This window comes from Podarcis pityusensis (genome assembly GCF_964106645.2).
Source record: "Podarcis pityusensis genome assembly, chromosome: 16".
Classification (NCBI taxonomy): Eukaryota; Metazoa; Chordata; class Lepidosauria; order Squamata; family Lacertidae; genus Podarcis; species Podarcis pityusensis.
In genome coordinates this window covers 16205922-16224886 of record NC_138041.1, presented here as the reverse complement: position 1 = coordinate 16224886, position 18965 = coordinate 16205922, and the positions used below count along the sequence as shown (strand labels likewise).

The following is an 18965-nucleotide window of genomic DNA, read 5'->3' as shown; positions in this document are numbered from 1 at the left end:
CGCTCTCCACAAAAGGCCCTTCACCCCAAATGGCTTTGTGTGGTCACAGAAGGGGTGGGGCCCCTAAGGCTCAAAGCAGGGGGCGCATCTAGGCCTCTCTATCTGACCTATAGGACTCTGCATCTCTCAGCGGCCTTGCTTCAGACTGCATTTCTGTCTGGCAGGAATTTATTGTTAAATTCTAGTAAAACGTACCGTATCTTACTTAACTGGATGGAGGATAGAGGGTGGGGGTGTACAAACCAACCTACTGTACAAAGGTAAAAGGCACATTCATTATTCTGCCAATTCTGGCATGTGGCCCTCAGAAGGCTGCTCAGAAGAGAATGTGGCCCTTTGGGTCAAAGAAGTTCCCCAACCCTGACCTTGACCACTCATTCACAATGATCAAGGTGGTCCAACTCACACAACCAGAAGCATTAGTTGTAATGTGGTTAACTGTCTAAGAGCAATAACCTTTTTTACTCATTCCGCTTTCTTGTTGCTTACCAGTATCTGAGTCCTATCTTGTGACCTGGATAGAAGGAATTCAGGGCAGAGGTAGGCAAACAAAGTGCTTTGGGGATATGCGCTTCCAGAATATCATTCCGCTCAAATCCTTTTTTTCTCAACTTCCACAGAACTAGGATGCGATTATTCATCAGAGACTGGTTCACAGGTAAGAAGGGGATGCTTATTTGTTTAATAAACTTTTTCCTGGAAACTGCTGGAGCTGCCCTTGAAGATGTCTTGGAAACTTCAGCTGGTCCAAAACTTTAGTTGCATTATTGGCCAGTGCGCTATTTAGATCTCCTATAACCCCTGTTTTAAAAATCTGGTTGCCAGTTTGATTCCAAGCCCTGTTCAAGGTGGTTACATTAGTGTTTAAAGCCCTAAATGACACAGGTCCCAAATACCTGAAAAAGAGCCTTTTCTCCTGCAGAACCTATCAGGTCTTAAGACTGACAGAGGGAGCTGTCTTGGTTGTTCTACCACCCTCAAAAGCTTGGGGTAGTGGCAGCCTGGGAGAGGGCCTCCTCTGTGATAGCCCCTACATTGTAGAACTCCCCCCGCCCCAAGGTGTGCCTGGCACTTTCATTATACAGCTTTCATCGATTACTTAAGACATATCTCTTTACCCTGGCCTTTGACACTTGAAATGTATATTTTTTGAACCCACATTTTTTTCTGCAGTTGTTTTAAACTGTTTTTAATATTGTGTTTTAATTGCTGGAACCCACTCTAGGAGTTTAGAGTGAAAGGCCAGTTGATATTATTATTATTATTATCATTATTATCATTATTATTGGTCATCTGTCATGGATGCTTTAGTTGAGATTCCTGCATTGCATGGCATTAACTAGATGTCCCTTGGGGTTCCTTCCAACTCTACAATTGTATGATTCTATGAATGCCTCTTGCTTGTCTGGGTGGAGAATACAAACTAGCCACCTGTACAAAGGTAAAATTTACCTTAATTTATCTGCTCAGTTGTGTCTTTGGCCTCACCGACCACTGGCTGGTGATTTCAGTACCACAGACAGCTTCTTCCTGGGGGCACATCTCCGAGGAAGGAGCTATCCATGGTACTGAAACCAGCACCCCCTGCCTTGCAGCCATGTGTACCTGTTGCAGATGGGTCAAAACCTTCTGCCTCTCAGTTAGCTCATGCATTGGTTTGGGTTGTGCCTCCAGGTTCCATCTGAGAGCGGGAGAGAGACTGATGTGAGTAGCCTGAACCTCCAGAGCGAAGTCGGGGACCAAAGTGATGAAGAAGAAGAGGAGGATCCTGAGTTGAAGGAGTGGAGGAGCAGGTACCGAGACGAGAAGATGAAAGTAATCCAGCTGGAACTGCAGTTGGACCAGAAGAGGAAAGAATGCGACACCCTCCTGGAAGGGTGCAAAGTGACAAAGGAGAGGGTCTGGGACCAGGTGCAGGAGATCAACCAGCTCCTTCCTGAGGGGGGCGGAGGGAGCCAGGGCTGTGAGGAGCTGAGCCAACGCTACAGCCGCGATGCCACAGAAGAAGATTATTACCTCAACCTCTTGGCCGCGCAAGTGCAAGAGCTGAAGAAGAGGAGGAAGCAGCAGCAGCAGGAGGAGGAGAAGCTTCAGAAAGAGCAAGCCAAAATGGCGGCCGTGCAAGAAGCAGGAAAAGAGGAGCCGAAGGCCCCTGTGGCCCAGGAGGAGAAAGTCCTGTGGCCTGGCGAGGAGGAGGCCGAAGAAGGGAAACGCCGCGATGAGGAGCTGAAGCGCCTTCGGGACGAAGTTGTGGCAGCCCTCGAGGAAAAAGAGAGTGCTGCAAGGAGGGTGCAGGAGATGGAGGGCCACATGGAGAACATGAGGGCCGTGATCAGCGTCTACGAGGGAAAGAAGAAGGCCCAGAGCGGGACGCTGAAGGAGATGGAGGCCCGTACGCTGGAGCTGGAGGGTGAGAACCAGCAGTTGCGTGGGCTGCTGGCAAAGCACCTGGGAGAGTGTGAGAAGGTGGGGAAGCAAGAGGGTGGGCTCCCCGCTGGGGAGAAGATGTCCCAGTTCCTCACAGAAATGGAGGAAGAATATGCCAGAGTGCAGAGGGAGAATGCTGAGGTGGCTTTTGAGAACGAGGCCCTGAAGTGGGAGGCAGAGGAGGCCCTCAGGAGCAAGCTGCAGTACCAAGCGGTGCCATCGGGGACGGTCAAGAGGAGCGTGTCTGCCTGGAAGAAGATTGTGGTAGGTCTGGAAGGAGCCCTGGCTAAGTTGGAGCAGGTGAACTTTGCTCTCCTGGAGAAAGCCAGGCCTCTCCGGGAAGCCATCTTGGCCTCTGGGTCAAGAGTTGTGGCCAACAGGAACGGGTATCACAGAGAAGAAGAGAATGGTATCATGGACGATGAGGAGAAGCTGCCCGTGGGTGATGCCAAAGCCCCTGAGGAACTGCGAAAAGCCGGGAAAGACAAGAGCCAGCTCCCTGAGGACTCTTCCGGGCAGGTCAAGCTCAGGCCGAAGCCTGAGGTGGCAGAAAACAAGGCCCGCCCCTGCCGGAAGAGCTCTGACTTGGAGAAGGAGGTGTGGGACCTCAAGCAGAACAATGGCAGCCTCGTGAAGGAGCTGGCAGAGCTGAGCAGGGAGAGGGAGAAGCTCCAGGAGCAGCTGAGGAGTTTGTGTTCTCCGAAAGATGGACCCGCCGAGGCAGAGGCACCAGGGAGCTTGGTGGAAGAACTGAAGCAGACGGTGGACTCTCTGAACCAGCAGCTCTCGGCCGAGAGTGAGGAATCGAGGAAGCTGCGCCTGAGGCTGGAGGCCCAGAGGAAGGAGATGGTATCTGTGAGGGACACCTTCCTGAGGCAAATGTCCAAAGAAGCCGGCCACTTGAGGCCAGAGAATCTCGACAGCTGCATCTTGAAGGAGCTGCACTGGAAGCTGGACAATGTGGTGAAGAAGCAGAATGAGGCCTTGCAGCTGGTGTCCGAGATGGAGGAGGAGAGCCATGCCCTCGAGGTGGACCGCAGCCTCCTTGCCAACCACAACGGCCTTGACTCGTCCGTGGTGGAGGACAAGGCCTGGCGGGAAGGCTCCTCCGAGGCCTCAGATGCCATCGGAGACAACCTGAAGGTCAGGCAGCGGATGAGCGAGCTGGAGGAAGGCCTGCAAGAGCTGAAAGGGGTGTTAGAAGCCGTCCAGGTCTCCCTGGGAGGAAGAGGCAAGGAGGCCGCCCGGCTGAAGGAGGTGCTCGATCGCCTCGCCGCCAAGATGGCCGAACTGCGCCAGGAGGAAGAGGAGGCCCTCAGGAAGCATGAGAAAGTCCGTGGCATGCTGTCTGTCAGAGCACAAGCCCTGGGAGAGGAGCTGGCCGCCCTTCGGGAGAAATACGAGGAAGAGAGCGGGGAGTGCTCCCGCCTCAAGGAAGACCTTGCTTCCGAAAGGCAGAAGAATGAGGAGCTCATCGCTGAGGCTGTTGAGCATGAGGAGGAGGTGGAGGAGCTGAGAGGGAAGTCCCAGATGATGGAAAGTACAATGGAGAAGATGAATAGGAAGATGGAAGAGATGGCCAGGACCTGCCAGGACAGAGAAGGGAAGGTAGGAGGGGAAATTTTGAGGGCTGGGGCGGCTAACCCCTTTTGGCCTTATGCCTTTATTATTTGTGTCCAAAAGGGCTCCCAATGTGGCTAATGTAGAATCAGTTAAAGCAAGGCAGTCCCTGCCCACGACATGCAAGGGGAAGGGACAGGGAGGGAAGAGGGGGGAAATCCAATCTCAGCCACCAGTTCTTGTTTATTTATGGAGATACGTAAATAATGTTATGTCACAAAAATATATCAAAGCCCAGATTCTGAAACAGCTGTTCCTATAATGACTGGCTAGCCCAGTTCAAGGGTATGAGGTGCCCCATAACAGCTGAGTTGTTATGCTTTTAAGAATGAATGTAATATGTGAGAATTTGTCATATTTTTAGCGGAACCAGTAAATTTGTCAAGATCAAAGGAGCAAGAGGGGGATTAGAAAAGATCTGTGCAATAACTTCACTGGAACCCCTGGCATCACTGGGCCTGTCTGAATTGCAAGGGCCATCTTGGGGGAACAGGGAACAAATATTATTGTTAGCATTATTAGAAATATACCATTTACTTTGACCAGTCTGCACCAGTGACCCTGTTGGTAAGGACATAGAATCATAGAACTATAGAGTTGGAAGGGATCCAAGGGTCATCTAGTCCAACCCACCTTACAATGTTATTACCCCATCCTATAGATGGGAAGATAGGGACACGGGTGGCGCTGTGGGTTAAACCACAGAGCCTAGGACTTGCCGATCAGAAGGTTGGCAGTTCGAATCCCCATGACGGGGTGAGCTCCCGTTGCTCGGTCCCTGCTCCTGCCAACCTAGCAGTTCGAAAGCACGCCAAAGTGCAAGTAGATAAATAGGTACCACTCTGACGGGAAGGTAAACGCCGTTTCCGTGCGCTGCTCTAGTTCGCCAGAAGCAGCTTAGTCATGCTGGCCACATGACCCGGAAGCTGTACGCTGGCTCCCTCAGCCAATAAAGCGAGATGAGCGCCGCAACCCCAGAGTTGGTCACAACTGCACCTAATGGTCAGGGGTCCCTTTACCTTTACTTTATAGATGGGAAGACGTAAGACTGAGGAGTCTGCTCAGGGATTCCCTGCAATAGATTTGACTTGGATGTCACCTGTTTTGTCATATCCCCTCAGATCAGGAAGTTGCTGAAGGAAACGGAAAAGCTTTCAAGCGAAGTTCTTAATCTGCGCAGTGAACGTGCCCGACTCCAGCTGCAAAATGAAGTGAGCCTTGGGGGTCGTCGTCCCCAAATTATTTCAGTTTATAGAGACTGCTTACTATCTATCTATCTATCTATCTATCTATCTATCTATCTATAATGCACTGGAGTAGTGTTGGACTAGGACCTGGGAGACCAGGGTTTGAATCCCCACTCAGGTATGAAGCTCACTGGGTGACCTTGAGCTGGACATCACCTCTCAGCCTAACCTCCCTCACATGATTGTTGTGGGGATTACATGAGGACTAGGAGAGACCAAGGTTCAGGTGTGAGTTGAACAGAGATGGAGACACACTGAGAGGGGGGAAATGGTAGTTTTAAATACAGTGGTACCTCGGGTTACATACGCTTCAGGTTACAGACTCCGCTAACCCAGAAATATTACCTCGGGTTAAGAACTTTGCTTCAGGGTGAGAACAGAAATCGTGCAGCGGTGGCGCAGTGGCAGCAGGAGGCCCCATTAGCTAAAGTGGTGCTTCAGGTTAAGAACAGTTTCAGGTTAAGAACGGACCTCCGGAACAAATTAAGTTCTTAACCAGAGGTACCACTGTAATGGCAAAGGTTTGAGCAGAGCAAACCGGAGGTTACACTGAGAGGAATACTGGTGGTTTAAACGAGGATTGAGTACAGCAAAAAGGGAGTTAAAGGTTTTGCTGTGTTCTACCCACCTCCACTATTTCTCCTTGTTAAGACTTCCTTAAAATAAAATTTAAAAAAAACTAGCCGCAGCCCCTCCATGTTCTTCCCTTCCCAATCTATTCAGACCTCTCCCATTGTTTTAAACCACCACTTTTCTTCCTCCTCCTTTCTTGCTCCCATCCCGTGTCCCCTGTTGTTATTGATTTATTACTTTTATAGTTCACCTTTCTCCCCAAGTAGCTCAAGGTGGCATACATGGTTCTCCCCTCATTTAATCCCCATGACAACCCTGTCAGGTAGGTTAGGCTGTTGTGTAACCTGCACCTGAAGTCCCCCACCGTTTTTCTGCCAGGAGAATGTCTGTGGACTTCATTTCACTGGCTTATTCACTTGTATTTCAGGTTGTCCAGAAGAACCACCAAGAGATTGTGGCCATCTACAGAACGCATCTGCTCAACGCAGCCCAAGTAAGCATTTCAGAGACATTTTGGTAATGTTTGTGCTGAAGCCTTGAGTGGAGGAGATATTCCTTCCCAGTCTGGGATCAAGAGGTGGACCCCTGGAAACTTTGGGAGGACAGGGGATGGTGTTCCAGTGGGAATAGTGAACCTCTGCTTCCCATGCCAACCCTCCAGCTGTTTTGGAGTCCAACTTCTACCCGTCCCAGCCATGCTGGGGGCACCAGGTTGGAGAAGGCTGCTGTATACCATACAGAGTCAGAAGAACGAGGGCTGGTCTATGCACACAGCAGACCTTTCTCTACTGAACCCCCTCTCTCAGCAGATCTGGACTGCATGTTTCAAAAACTCCCAGATGGGGATTATTTTTTATTATTTGAAAAAGGCATATAGAACTCTGGCATGTCAGGAAAAGAAAAATAGGCTAGAAATGCCCCTCTGTGATGTCTAGTTTCCTCTATATGTGGGGATGTGCTTGTTTTTGTAATTTTGGGAGGAGCATCCGGTCACATGATCTCTTGCCAGCAGTAGAGATAGAAGAGAAGTCCATAATGAATGGCTAAGGTACCTAATTGACAGTTATGGAACAATACATGAGTACTGTTCCGCTATCCTTCAAAATTCACATTTCTCCAGATTTTTGGGTGCAGTTTCCCAGTCAATAGATATGTTGCAAAAATTGCATGTATTGGGGGAGTGTGTATAAGGCCACATATTTTAAGAGAAATAACATACCAATAAATCTATAGATTTGTACATTAGTAGAACTTCTAAATGTTACTTGTATTAAGATGAATAAGGTTTTAAGATTGGATTATTAAGAATATAAGGCTCTAGGAACATGCATGAATAAGTTAATACAATGGAACCAAGAGGGGGAGTGGAGGGAAGTCAATTGAGTTAAGATTTATGATCTGAATTGTCATAATTGATTCATTTTGTTTTGTTTTTATACTGTTTTTATATTTTATTTTATTTTTGAATTTTGCTTTTTGAAAATTAATAAACTGTTATAAAAAAAGGAAATAGCATACCAAAAGGCACTTTGCCATGTCTGCATTAGGCAAAATGGCATATAGTGTGGTATAGTGGTTTGAGTGGCAGACTATTAGGACTTGGGAGACCAGGGTTCAAATTCCCATTTGACAGTGAGGCTCACTGGGTGACCTTGAGATCAGTCACTGCTCCTCAGCTTAACCTACCTCACAGGGTTGTTGTGAGGATAAAATGGAGGGGGGGGGACCAAGTGCGCCACCTGAAGCTCCCTGGAGAAAAAGATGGACTAAAAATGCAATAAAATAAATAAATGCAGAAAAGTAACTATTGGGAGAAATTTCAGCTAAGATGCTGGTGAATTTTCCCAGGGTCTGATGTGTGGTGTTTCTCCAATTCAGGGTTTCATGGATGAGGAAGTCCATGCAATGCTGCTGCGGATCCTGAGGACAAACGACGGTTGACTGGCAAATTTCCAGGCCTCCCACTTTCCCTTCATGTGAGATTGTTGTTATGTATTTTTTGGGTTGTGAACTGCTCTGTGACCTTTTAATTCAATACAAATTTTAAAAAATAATAACAGCAGTAATAATAGTACAGTGGTACCTCGGGTTAAGAACTTAATTCGTTCCAGAGGTCCGTTCTTAACCTGAAACTGTTCTTATCTAGAGGCGTGCTTTCGCTAATGGGGCCTCTTGCTCATAGCTGTCAACGTTTCCTTTTTTTAAAGGGAAATTCCCTTATTCCAAATAGGATTCCTCGCAAGAAAAGGGAAAAGTTGACAGCTATGCTCTTGCTGCCACTGCGCCGCTGGCACACGGTTTCCATTCTCATCCTGGGGCAAAGTTCTCAACTCGAGGTAACTCTTCCAGGTTAGCGGAGTTTGTAACCTGAAGCGTTTGTAACCTGAGGCGTTGGTAACTCAAGGTTCCACTGTAATAGTAATATTCTGATGGCTTGTAGCAGCCACCAACCATCAAAGATCCCATACCTAGTCAAAAAGTGAGAGAGGGGGAAAGCTATTTTGCACGCCCAAAGAACATGCTCAGAGCACTCAGAATACTTTCTGAGCCCATCTAAAGTTCATTTCCTTCCCATGCAGTCAAGCAGATTTCTTGTTGCATTGGGTTAGGAATCGATCCCAAAATGAAAATCGGGACCTCTAGGTAAGTGCTGCCCCCAAGAGGCGAGACAGCTCTGCAGCAAAGCTCATGAATCCTATGCCGATTGTGCTGATCCACAAGCCCAAAGTGGCTTGGTACAGGGATACCAAAGGACGTCAAAAGCACCCTTTATTAAAGAAAGGTGTCATCTTAACAACACAACCTGCAAAGCCTCGCAGCCGTTACAGACACGAGTTGGACACCGCAGCAGTGAAAGGTCGTCATGACTTGTCTGCCAAGCATTAATATGTTAAGCATTACTTACACACCAAGCGGGTGGCGCTGTGGTCTAATCCACTGAGCCTCTTGGGCTTGCTTATCAGAAGGTCGGCAGTTCGAATCCCTGCAACGGGCTGAGCTCCTGTTGCTCGGTCTCTGCTCCTGCCAGCCTAGCAGTTCGAAAGCATGAAGTGCAAGTAGATAAATAGGTACCACTCCAGCGGGAAGTTAAACGGCGTTTCCATGTGCTGCTCTGGTTCATCAGAAGTGGCTTAGTCATGCTGGCCACATGACCTGGAAGCTGTATGCCGGCTCCCTCGGTCAGTAAAGCGAGACGAGCGCCGCAAGCCCAGAGTCATCGGCGACTGGACCTAATGGTCAGGGGTCCCTTTACCTTTACACACCAAGCAAACTACGTAGGCTGACATCAGTAAATGCTCAGAGGCCCCTTCCCAACTCTCTCATCCGTCTCTCAGATAAGGGAGTAGCTGGCAGGTGGCTCGTAAGAAGCCTCTCCTCTCCCAACTAACTGAACCCAAATGAAGGCTTCAAAGCAGATTAACACATGTGAGCTCATTCTTGCAGCAACGAACAATTAGCCCTGGGGTTATCGTGACTACCAAGATGGCGTTTTCTGGCGTTCTGTAACATTTTCAATGTTTGGTTCTACACAGTGTTCGAATCATTTTCTCATTCCAGGTTTCCATTCCATGGCAGAGGCAAATACCAGGAGGGCAAGAAGAATCCTGGCCTGTGGTTCCAGCACCTTTCTAGCATCAAGACACCCGTCCACACCCACAAACGCACACACACACCTCTTCCCAGAGGTCAGCTTTGATTTCCAGAGTTGTCCAAGTGGCAAATCTGTGCGGCATGGAGCAAAGATTCCATACCATGATGCCCACCCGTGTGCTGTGCTGGGAATTTTATTTTATTTTATTTTTTTGTAAAATAATCATATCTTCCTCTGTCTCTCCCCACCCCCTGACACTTTTCTTTTTAAATTATTATCGTAGAATAGGGAATATGTGCTGGGCTGGTGAACAGAAAGGAGAGTGAGCAATGGGGTAAAAGAGAAACTATAAAGGAAGTGAATCAAGAAACAGCCCAATCTTGAAACTGGCTTATTCCAGGGAGATGCGCCTTAGCCCCAAGGCATTTTGGTGTCAGAGATGGCAAGGTGCCCTCTGCAACCACACAGTGGGCCCCAGTCCAGTAGGGTTTTCCCTCCCTGGGGTCAAGACCCAACATACATGGCCAGATGAAGACCTTTAGAGGCCGCAAGCAATGAACAGAGCATGGTGCCCTCTCCCACATATTATTTAAAATAAAAACCATGCTATAAACCATAAAAAGAAAACGTTTTTTTATTTTAAAAAATCGATCAATATTAGTAGGACACCCCCTGACTCTAGGTAGGGATAAGAAACAAAAAGAGAGCAGAGAAACTGGGGAAGACAAGTGTAGAGTGGAGGTTAAGGTCACCCAGAGTGTGGATTTGAACTCAGGTCCTAGTAGTCCGACACTGTAACCTGTGCTAGGCAGGATAACCTGTGCCTGGAGTCTCTGGCAGAGTGAACATGAGAGGGAGCCTTAAGCTGGATCAGGCCAAGGGCCCATCTAGTCCAGCATCCTCTTCTCACAGTGGCCGGCACCAGATCGCTGTGGGAAGCCTGTAAGCTGGATTTGAGCACAAGAGCATCTCTCCCCTCTTGGGCTTTCCAGTAATTGGTATTCAGAAGCATTTCTGCCTCTGGCCCTTGGACCATTGTGGCCAGGAGCCATCAATCACCCTCTCCTCCATGAGCTTCCTCTGCCTATTGGGTGATCCAGAACTGTCCGCTGTAATGACCGGGAGTAATGCTCTTGTGCTACTCGTGTTCATTTCAGCAAGGCTTACGCAAGAGAAAGCCCCATTGCGGACTGGGTCCCACGCGCCTCTGATCTGCCCATCTCCCCCTCTGCCATCCATAGTAGTGCCTCACATCCACTGTCTGGGGCAGCTGCTTTCCCCTCCTCTGAAGGGAGGGTGGCTTTTAGGTTAAGGGCTGAGCCCTTCTGCGAGGATCACGGCTGTGACAGTTTGCACAAGATGCATCCTTCAGCTCCTGGAATCATAAAACGTTGGCAGGTACCCCAAGGCCATGCACTCTGACCTCTGCCAAGGATTATTTGTTTAATCTCGTTTGGATCACCTGGAGAGGGTGGTTGCTGCTGCTTCATCTTAAAAAAGATCTGTGCTACTGTGTATTTAACAACTGTGTGAGAAAGCATGCATGCTTGTGTTTAGTTTTGTTTCTTTAAAAGAAAAATGCAGGTTGCATTGAGTCCTGCGGAAAGAACTCAAATAAATTATGTGTGCCTGGCAGAAATGCCTTCAGTCTGTTGTCTCTTCCCTCCTCCCCACACGTCTATCCCATGGGTCACCCTCTCGGAGCACGTCAAAGGCCTTGTCCACAATTTTGCTTCACTCATATTTTGATCCTATCGTGTGCCAATTAATCCCATCACTGCTCCCACCCAGTCTGAGAGCTTTTCTCGTTGTCCCGTGGCTTTGCCTTGCGGAAACGCAATCTTTGGGGCTGAATCGGATCTTATCAGTTGCGTAGAAAGCCTGAAGAGAGATCTGCTTAACCAAGCTTCAATTCAGCGGGTGGGCTTGAACTTTCGCAAGGTGCAATCACACAGGAACGAAAAAATGCTTTCGTACCTGGGAGAATGAATCGGGATGTGACACCATCAAAAAATGGTTCAAGTGAAAATGTGGATGAGCCCCAAAAGCCTGGCTGCTGGTCAGACCAAGGTGGGTGCTCATCCAGCACAGCATCCTCTTTCCAAGAGGGCCCAATCAGATGCTTCAGCAGGAGCCAATCAGATGTCCACAAGCAGAACATGAAGACTACAGCCTGTCTGCACACTGTTGCTCCTAGCAGCAACAGTGGTACAATGAAAGGTACCCTGCTCTTGGCCATGGAGGGTCCTTATAACTATTGTGGCAAACTGTCAGCGATAGGCACCACATCTTGTGGCAGTGAAGTTCTCCCCAGTGACAATATGCATGCTGGTTGTAGCTTAATTCCGGCACAAAATTCCTTTTCGTGCTGTCTGATAAATATGGCAACCGTCCAGCAGAGTGTCTCTACATGTGCTTCATTCTGGTACGGGAAAAATTAAGGAGGGACTGGGGCCCACGGTCTCTCGTTTTGCAAATTCCCTCAAATGGCATAACCCATTTTTAAGAGGGGAGTCTGGCAAAGTGAAACACTTTCAGGTCCACCCTTTCCTTTCTTCCTCTCCACTTTTTCTGCATTTCTGTTCCCCAAATGAACCCCCTGTGTTTGGAGGGGTCCCCCTCCCCCTCCAAAGCTAACTAAGCAAGAGCAGCCAACCTTCTGCATCGGCCCACAATGCAATGGGAAGCCAGGGACAAAAAACCTGTTTCCATAGAGAATGGGTGGAGCGAATGGGAGAGTTGGTTGCCAACCCAGTTAGGGAACAGAGAGAAATAGCCCAGTTTTCAAGCTGATGACCTTCCCAGAATTTCACAGGGCAAAAAAATAATAAAGCACTTTTTTTTAAGGAATGGGAACCTGCTGGGTGCTGTGTACGGAATACAGAATTGCTGCATCCTCCCTGGCTCAAAGTCCCTAATCCTTAAGACAGGGGTGGCCCGTCTCATTTTGCCACCTGAGACAAAATGGGGGTTGCCACGGTCTTCTGCCACCCATTGCATTGCCACCACTTCTGTCGCCCCCAGCTCTCACCAAACTCGACAGCAGCCAGGGCACTCCTCAAAGCATTGCCAAGCAACTCCTCTGCCTGGGATGAAGAAGATGAACCGCAAAACCGCACACCAGAACCCCACCTTGGCAGCAGAAGTGCATAGCTGTCAACTTACAGATTTGAAAATAAGGGACCAGCACCCTTGAAAATAAGGGATCAGCACCCTCGAAAATAAGGGATCAGCACCCTCGAAAATAAGGGACCAGCACCCTCGAAAATAAGGGACCAGCACCCTCGAAAATAAGGGACCAGCACCCTCGAAAATAAGGGACCAGCACTCTCGAAAATAAGGGACCAGCACCCTCGAATAAGGGATCAACAATTACTTTGATAAAATACATATTTTGTTGCGTGCAAATGGCTTTAGATACCTATTAGGTCCATTAATTACCATATAGCATATATTCAACACACAAAAAACAGCAACAATTTGTTGTTGACAAAGCACAGCTGGACATAGAAAGGGCCCCATTACCTTCAGTAGCTTATTTAAGGGACATCATCAATAAGGGACAGCAGCGGGACATGGCCCTGGGATAAGGGACTGTCCCGCCAAATAAGGGACGCTTGACAGCTATGCAAGCGGCGGTGGGGCAGGGGCAGTTCTGCCACCTGAGGCCGGCACTCCATATCACCTTAGGGGCAGGCCAGCTCTGCCTTAAGGAGGAGCTTAAGAAGAGGTTGCTGGATCAGGCCACTGGCCCATCTAGCCCAGCCTCCTGTTCTCATAGTAGCCACCCAAATGCCCCAATAGGAAATCCACAAGAGCCTTCTCCTCTTCGGTGGTTTTCAGCAACTGGAAGCTTCGCTGCCTCCAGGTGTGTAGACAAAGTCTGCCAATGATCTGAGCAAAGTTTCCATTTACCCTGGAGTGGGGATTCCACCCCCGGCATTGCTCTCGCCCCCCCCCCCCATCAACAGAACAAATCGCAAATGAAATTATTAGATATGCACGTACTGAATTGATCTGCCTTCTGCTTTTATCCATTCTGAATTTGTCCGATGAAACTGACACGGTTGGTGGAAAGCCTTGCCAACTTCCTTGTTTGCTTGGTTTCCTTGAAAGGGACGCTGGAAATGGTGCACAGAGTAATTATAGTCCATTTTTTAAAAATGCCTTTGGAAGGAACTAACACAAAGCTGTTCCTCTGACTGTGGCCGTGGAGAGAAGAGGTAGTGAAAGGAAATGCTTATGGTCACAGGGCAGTATGGCCCACTATGTTGGAAGATCCAGGACAGACCACAGCTTTTCTCTATGCAGAACAAAGTTAAGCTATGGAACTCCCTGCCACAGGAAACAGGGGTGGCCACCAACTTGGATGGCTTTAAAAGAGGATTAAAGAGATTCACAGAAGAGAGGGCTATTGATGGCTACTAGCTCTGATTCCATAGTCAGAGGTAGTAAATGCTTCTCAAGACCAGTTGCTGGAGACCACAGGCGAGGAGAGAGCTCTTGTGCTCAGGTCCTGTTTGCAGGTTCCCCACAGGCATCTCACTGGTTGGCCACAGTGAGAACAGGATGCTGGGACATTGGCCTGATCCAGCAACCTCTTTTTAGGTCCTTATGCACTTACTACCCAGGGTACATAAGGTGAGTGAGCACCTTCCTTTGCAAAAGCTGGGTGTGTCTCCATGAGATGATGGTAAAGGTAAAGCTTGATTGAAAGTACATGCGTACTTCATGCTCTGGAAACTTCCAGAGAGGATTATTGCAACATGCTCTACGTAGCGATGCCCCTGAAGACAACTTAGAAACTTGAAATGGTCCAAAATGCAGTGGCCAGATGACTGGATGGGGTTCCATTTAGAAACCCATACTTTTAAAATCGCTTCACTGGTTCCCAGTTAATTTCTGGACCCAATCCAAGGAGCTTACATTGGTGCTTAAAGCCCTAAATGACTCGAACTCCAAATACAACTTTCAGATTTGAAAATAAGGGATCAGCAGCCTCGAAAATAAGGGATCAGCAGCCTCACCTGTCCTGGGGACAGTCTACGGGATATCTAACAATCCAGGATAGCAGCGGGAAACGGCACTGGAATAAGGGAATTTCCCGCAAAAAAAGGGAAGGTTGACAGCTATGTCCAAATACCCAAAAGACCGCATCCTACCCTACAGACCCTCCGAGATCAGCAGAGGGGGCCCTCTTGGTTGTTCCACCACCCTCAGAAATATGGGGCCCAGGACACTGTCTTCACTGTGGTGGCTCCAAAGTTGTAGAAGTCCATCTCCGTGGAGTTGCACCTGGCTTCTTCACTATGCAGCTTTTAGCAAATGCTGAAGAGACACCTCTTTACTCTGGCCTTTGATGTTGGAGATGTTTGTTTTCAGAGCCCACCCTATTCCTGCAACTGCAATCTGTTTTAACTGTTCTGAATTTTGAATTTAAAATTGCTATGACCCACCTTGGATCCTGTTGGTGAATAATCACAATAAATAATATTACTTTCAGCCAACATCTCGACGTTGCCCCTTCCACTCACACTTCAGGTGGGCTTTGTCTGTCTGTCTTTTCCTGTTATTGCTGAACGTGTAAACTGGGCATTTATGCATTCAAAAAATGTGCTGCGTTGAATATTCTTTCTTCTCCCCCCAAAAAAAACATTCTCAGGGTGGTTTGGGGGCAAGCTCGCATCCTTCCAAAGTCTTCATCCGAAACCTTTGTGGGATGTTGTGACAGCTACTTACCTTTAATCACACGAGATGTTCAGTGGTTTTTGTTGTTTTTTAACTTCCAGAGGAGGGTTTTGAGAGTGTGAGGCCCTCTCAGATGCTTTCCACAATTCCTCAAAGGGTTTCAGAGCAAAATGACATGACTGGGGTCCTTCCAAGCCACACCAGGAACTGTGGCCAACACGGAAATTGCGGAGAGGGCTTTGCAACTGCTGCAAGTGGCAAGAGGCCCTTGTTTTAAAGAGCAACTCACTTGCCGATCTACATTCTTAAGACACTCACTCTGTGTGCCCTTCACACATTATGCTTGTATCAGGCGTCTGCCTAAACACTTCACATTAAATAATAAATTGCGATGGCAATAAGCAAGTATTAGAAAAAGCAAATCACGCACATTGTTTGATGAACTTGATCCAGACTTTTATTTTAAAAGTCTGAGAGTCATTTACACCTCCAGGACCCCCTGCCACCTCCCTTGCCTCTTAGCGCCCCTCATGGGTAACCCCACCACCCCCGGGGGGGGGGAACCACTGATAAATATGAGCCATATAAATGAGTAGGATGGTTCAGTTCTGCTTGGCGCTGTGGAGGGCTGAGCTCCAGGGGGCAGCACAGCATTGGCAGAAAAAAGAAAGAAATAAGTTATTTTTAACTGTGATGATTTTTTTTTAACCAGCCTGGGTCTGTTAACTTTGGTTTCCGGGTTCCAACTGCCAAGATAAACCTCCCAGATGACGGGGAAGGAGTGGTTTTGAGCTGTTTGGGAGAGTCTGATACTTTCTTTTTCTGCAGAGTAAGGGAAACACACACACACACACAACCAAGAAAGCCTTGATCATAGCGCTCCTTTGCAGGAACTGCAGAGAAGACCACAACGTTTCTGGACTTCTCTGAAGACAGCTGGGACACCTGAGCCGGCAGGGAAAACACCGCCTTCTATAAAAAATAACTTGGTAAGTGAAAGTCACAGGGACACACTCTGCCAAGATTTCGTACACGGAACTCACTTCCACGTAGAAAACTGGCAACCAGAGTGTGTGGTCTGAGGTCAGGCCTGGCATCAGCACCTCAGCAGGTACCATCAGTACCAGTTCCTGCCCTGACCCCCCTAAATCAGTGGGTGGTAGCACTTCCCTGTGGGGGGCAGTGGGATTAACCAGGGGTGTATGGGCTAAGAGGCAAGGGGCTCTGGGGGCAAATGAATACAGTGGTACCTCCGGTTACATACGCTTCAGGTTACATACACTTCAGGTTACAGACTCCGCTAACCCAGAAATAGTACCCCAGGTTAAGAATTTTGCTTCAGGATGAGAACAGAAATCGTGCTCCAGCGGTGCGGCAGTAGCAGGAGGCCCCATTAGCTAAAGTGGTGCTTCAGGTTAAGAACAGTTTCAGGTTAAGAAAGGACCTCCAGAACGAATTAAGTACTTAACCCGAGGTACCACTGTACTGGGCTTTGGTATCATTTGATCACGGTCATCAGTTTTGTTGAATTAATTGAACTGAATAGGTTTAACTGGATTTTGAATAAATGTGAAGTTGACAGTGCTTCAAATCTTATTGTGGCTTCTCTAGGGAGGGAGTTCCAAAGCTGGGGCAGCCACCAAGAAGGCCCTCTCCCATGTCGCACAGCACACATCATACAGGCTAGCACGGTGAGCAACAAACCAAACAGTCCTGGGTTCAAATCGCGACTCTGCCATGAGCTCTGTGTCACATCATCAGCGTTCATGGACCACAATGCTGTAAACATTCCTTGGATACGTTTTAAGTGAATCTGCTTTCAGTAAACACAAATATTGGATTGTGCTGGAAGGCCATCGGCCATCCAGAAGATTTCAGTTGCCTGCTTTTCACCCAATTAATTTGTTAATGGATTGGTTGTTTGAAAATGCTATGCATTTATGGTAGCTGAGTTTCCCTCTATAGAAGCTTGTGGTTGGGTTTAATGAAGAAAATAGCATGAGTGGGGAGCAGGGAAAGTGTTAACCCTTTCCCCATCTTGTTCCTGAGCTGATTTTGTACAAATAGGTGACTTGTGCCCATTTGCTCTTGAAAAAAGCAGGAAACTTCCAGTTAGTGAGTGTGAAGTCCATGGGCTGACTTGCAGCCCACATGCCCTTTGTTTTAAAACCTCATGGATACAACTTTCCTGTATAATTTTCATAGAAACATATTTATCTAATTGACATCCTGCCCTTCCTCACAAAGGAGCCCAGGGTGGTTCCTGCACCAGGGATACCTGTATTTTGAAGAAAGGGCTGGTGCTGTGATGCTTTTATTGTTAACTGCCTACATTTAATTGATTTATTTTTTTAAAAAAAATACTATTTTAATTCTATTAGTGTTTAATTACATTTTAGTGATGGTCTTTTCTATACTTTTTGCTCGTTAAAATTTATCTGTGTTACCCGCCTTGAATTCCAGACTAGGGGAAAATCTAATACAACAATAATAACACTTCGGTTGCAGCTACTCTGTACTGATTATTCTTCCTGCTCCCACCCGCTAGACCATGGGTAGGCAAACTAAGGCCTGGGGGACGGATCCGGCCCAATCACCTTCTAAATCCACCCTGCGGACGGTCCGGGAATCAGCGTGTTTTTACATGAGTAGAATGTGTGCTTTTATTTAAAATGCATTTCTGGGTTATTTGTGGGGCATAGGAATTCGTTCATTTTTTTCCCTTCAAAAGTCCAACCCCCCACAAGGCCTGAGGGACAGTGGACCAGCCCCCTGCCCTAGACCCTCCAGCTACAAGCCTGGCTACCTAGCATTATTAATCTTTACCCTCCCAGTCCCAGACGTATCTCTGCCAAATTGTGGGTGCCACTACATGCATCAAACAAAGCAGGCTTTTGCCACAATAAATCTGCTAATAATTAATGTGTCACAACATTTATTATTATGGGGGGAGGCTGCAATCAGATGACAGCCTCGGGGCCGCTGCATCAGAGATTAGCATGGTTAGGCATGGTTAACTTGATCATCAAACATCATTGTTTTTGAATGTTTGAAAAAGTCGTTTTAAGCTGTTTTCAACTAACAATTTTAAAATGTTTATTCTTTCTGTAAACCACTTTGAGCTCCCCCACCTCCCACCCTCTTACAACCAAGCGGTATACAGATTTTGTCAGGGAAATTTTGGCAGCAAAACCCGGATATATGGCAACGCGATGGAAAAACAGCTCCGAAAGCGTAAAATCACTATTTTTGAGGGGAGGATCCCCCCCCCAAAAAACTAAACAATTTGGTTTTGCTCCCCCAAAAAAGAGCGGCTGAAACGAGCACGGTGCGCCTGACTACGGGCAGAGGAATTTAGCGCCGCTCCCTTAGGCCCTCCCCGCTGTTCTCTACGGCGCTTCCTCCGCCCCCTCTCATCCACCCCCGCCCCTCCGCGGAGCTCGAAGGGGGCGGGGCTTCCTCCAGCGCTCCAACCCTCTATTGTCTTCCCTCCTCCTGCCCCCTCTGGCACTCCGTGCGGCTCTCGGGCGGCGGCGGAGTTTATCGCCGCTCCCTGGGCCGCCCCCCTCCGCTTTCGGCCGCGGCGGCTACGATGCCTCAAGATGGCGGAGGCGGCCGAGCTGAAGGTAGGAAGAGGAAGCGGGGCGGGGGGGAGGGAAGGAGGGCGCCCCCCAGGAAAGGGTGGGGGGAGGAGGGGAAGGAGAATTATAACAAAAAATAAGAGAGAGCTTTTATTGCATAAAGCAAATGGGTAGAAAAATGGGGGGGGGAGATAGGGGAGGAGGAGAAACCTTGGGTGCATTTTGGGGGGGGGATAT

The 18965-nt window shown here is 48.1% G+C and overlaps 2 protein-coding genes across 7 annotated transcripts in view; both read left to right on the top strand.

The window, feature by feature from the left end:
- The window catches only part of ANKRD35 (ankyrin repeat domain 35), a 28866-nt gene extending 17768 nt beyond the window's left edge, over positions 1-11098 (top strand). For both annotated transcript variants that reach the window (XM_080984448.1, XM_080984449.1), the window contains exons 9-14: positions 621-658; positions 1675-4035; positions 5169-5258; positions 6295-6360; positions 7746-7843; positions 9426-11098. In XM_080984448.1, the coding sequence (XP_080840574.1) occupies positions 621-658; positions 1675-4035; positions 5169-5258; positions 6295-6360; positions 7746-7808 (2618 nt within the window). In that variant the 3' untranslated portion in view covers positions 7809-7843; positions 9426-11098. The remainder of the gene's footprint in view (positions 1-620; positions 659-1674; positions 4036-5168; positions 5259-6294; positions 6361-7745; positions 7844-9425) is intronic.
- A 4873-nt stretch (positions 11099-15971) lies between these two features.
- PIAS3 (protein inhibitor of activated STAT 3) overlaps positions 15972-18965 on the top strand; it is a 36853-nt gene continuing 33859 nt past the window's right edge. For 2 of the 5 annotated variants that reach the window (XR_013980160.1, XM_080984454.1), the window contains exon 1: positions 18632-18773. Coding sequence is in view for 3 of the 5 variants with exons in the window: in XM_080984454.1 (XP_080840580.1) it covers positions 18750-18773 (24 nt within the window). In the remaining 2 variants the exon portion in view is untranslated. Of the gene's footprint in view, positions 16137-18631; positions 18774-18965 lie in introns of those variants that run through there. The other 3 variants (XM_080984457.1, XM_080984456.1, XM_080984455.1) reach the window with 3 other exon arrangements.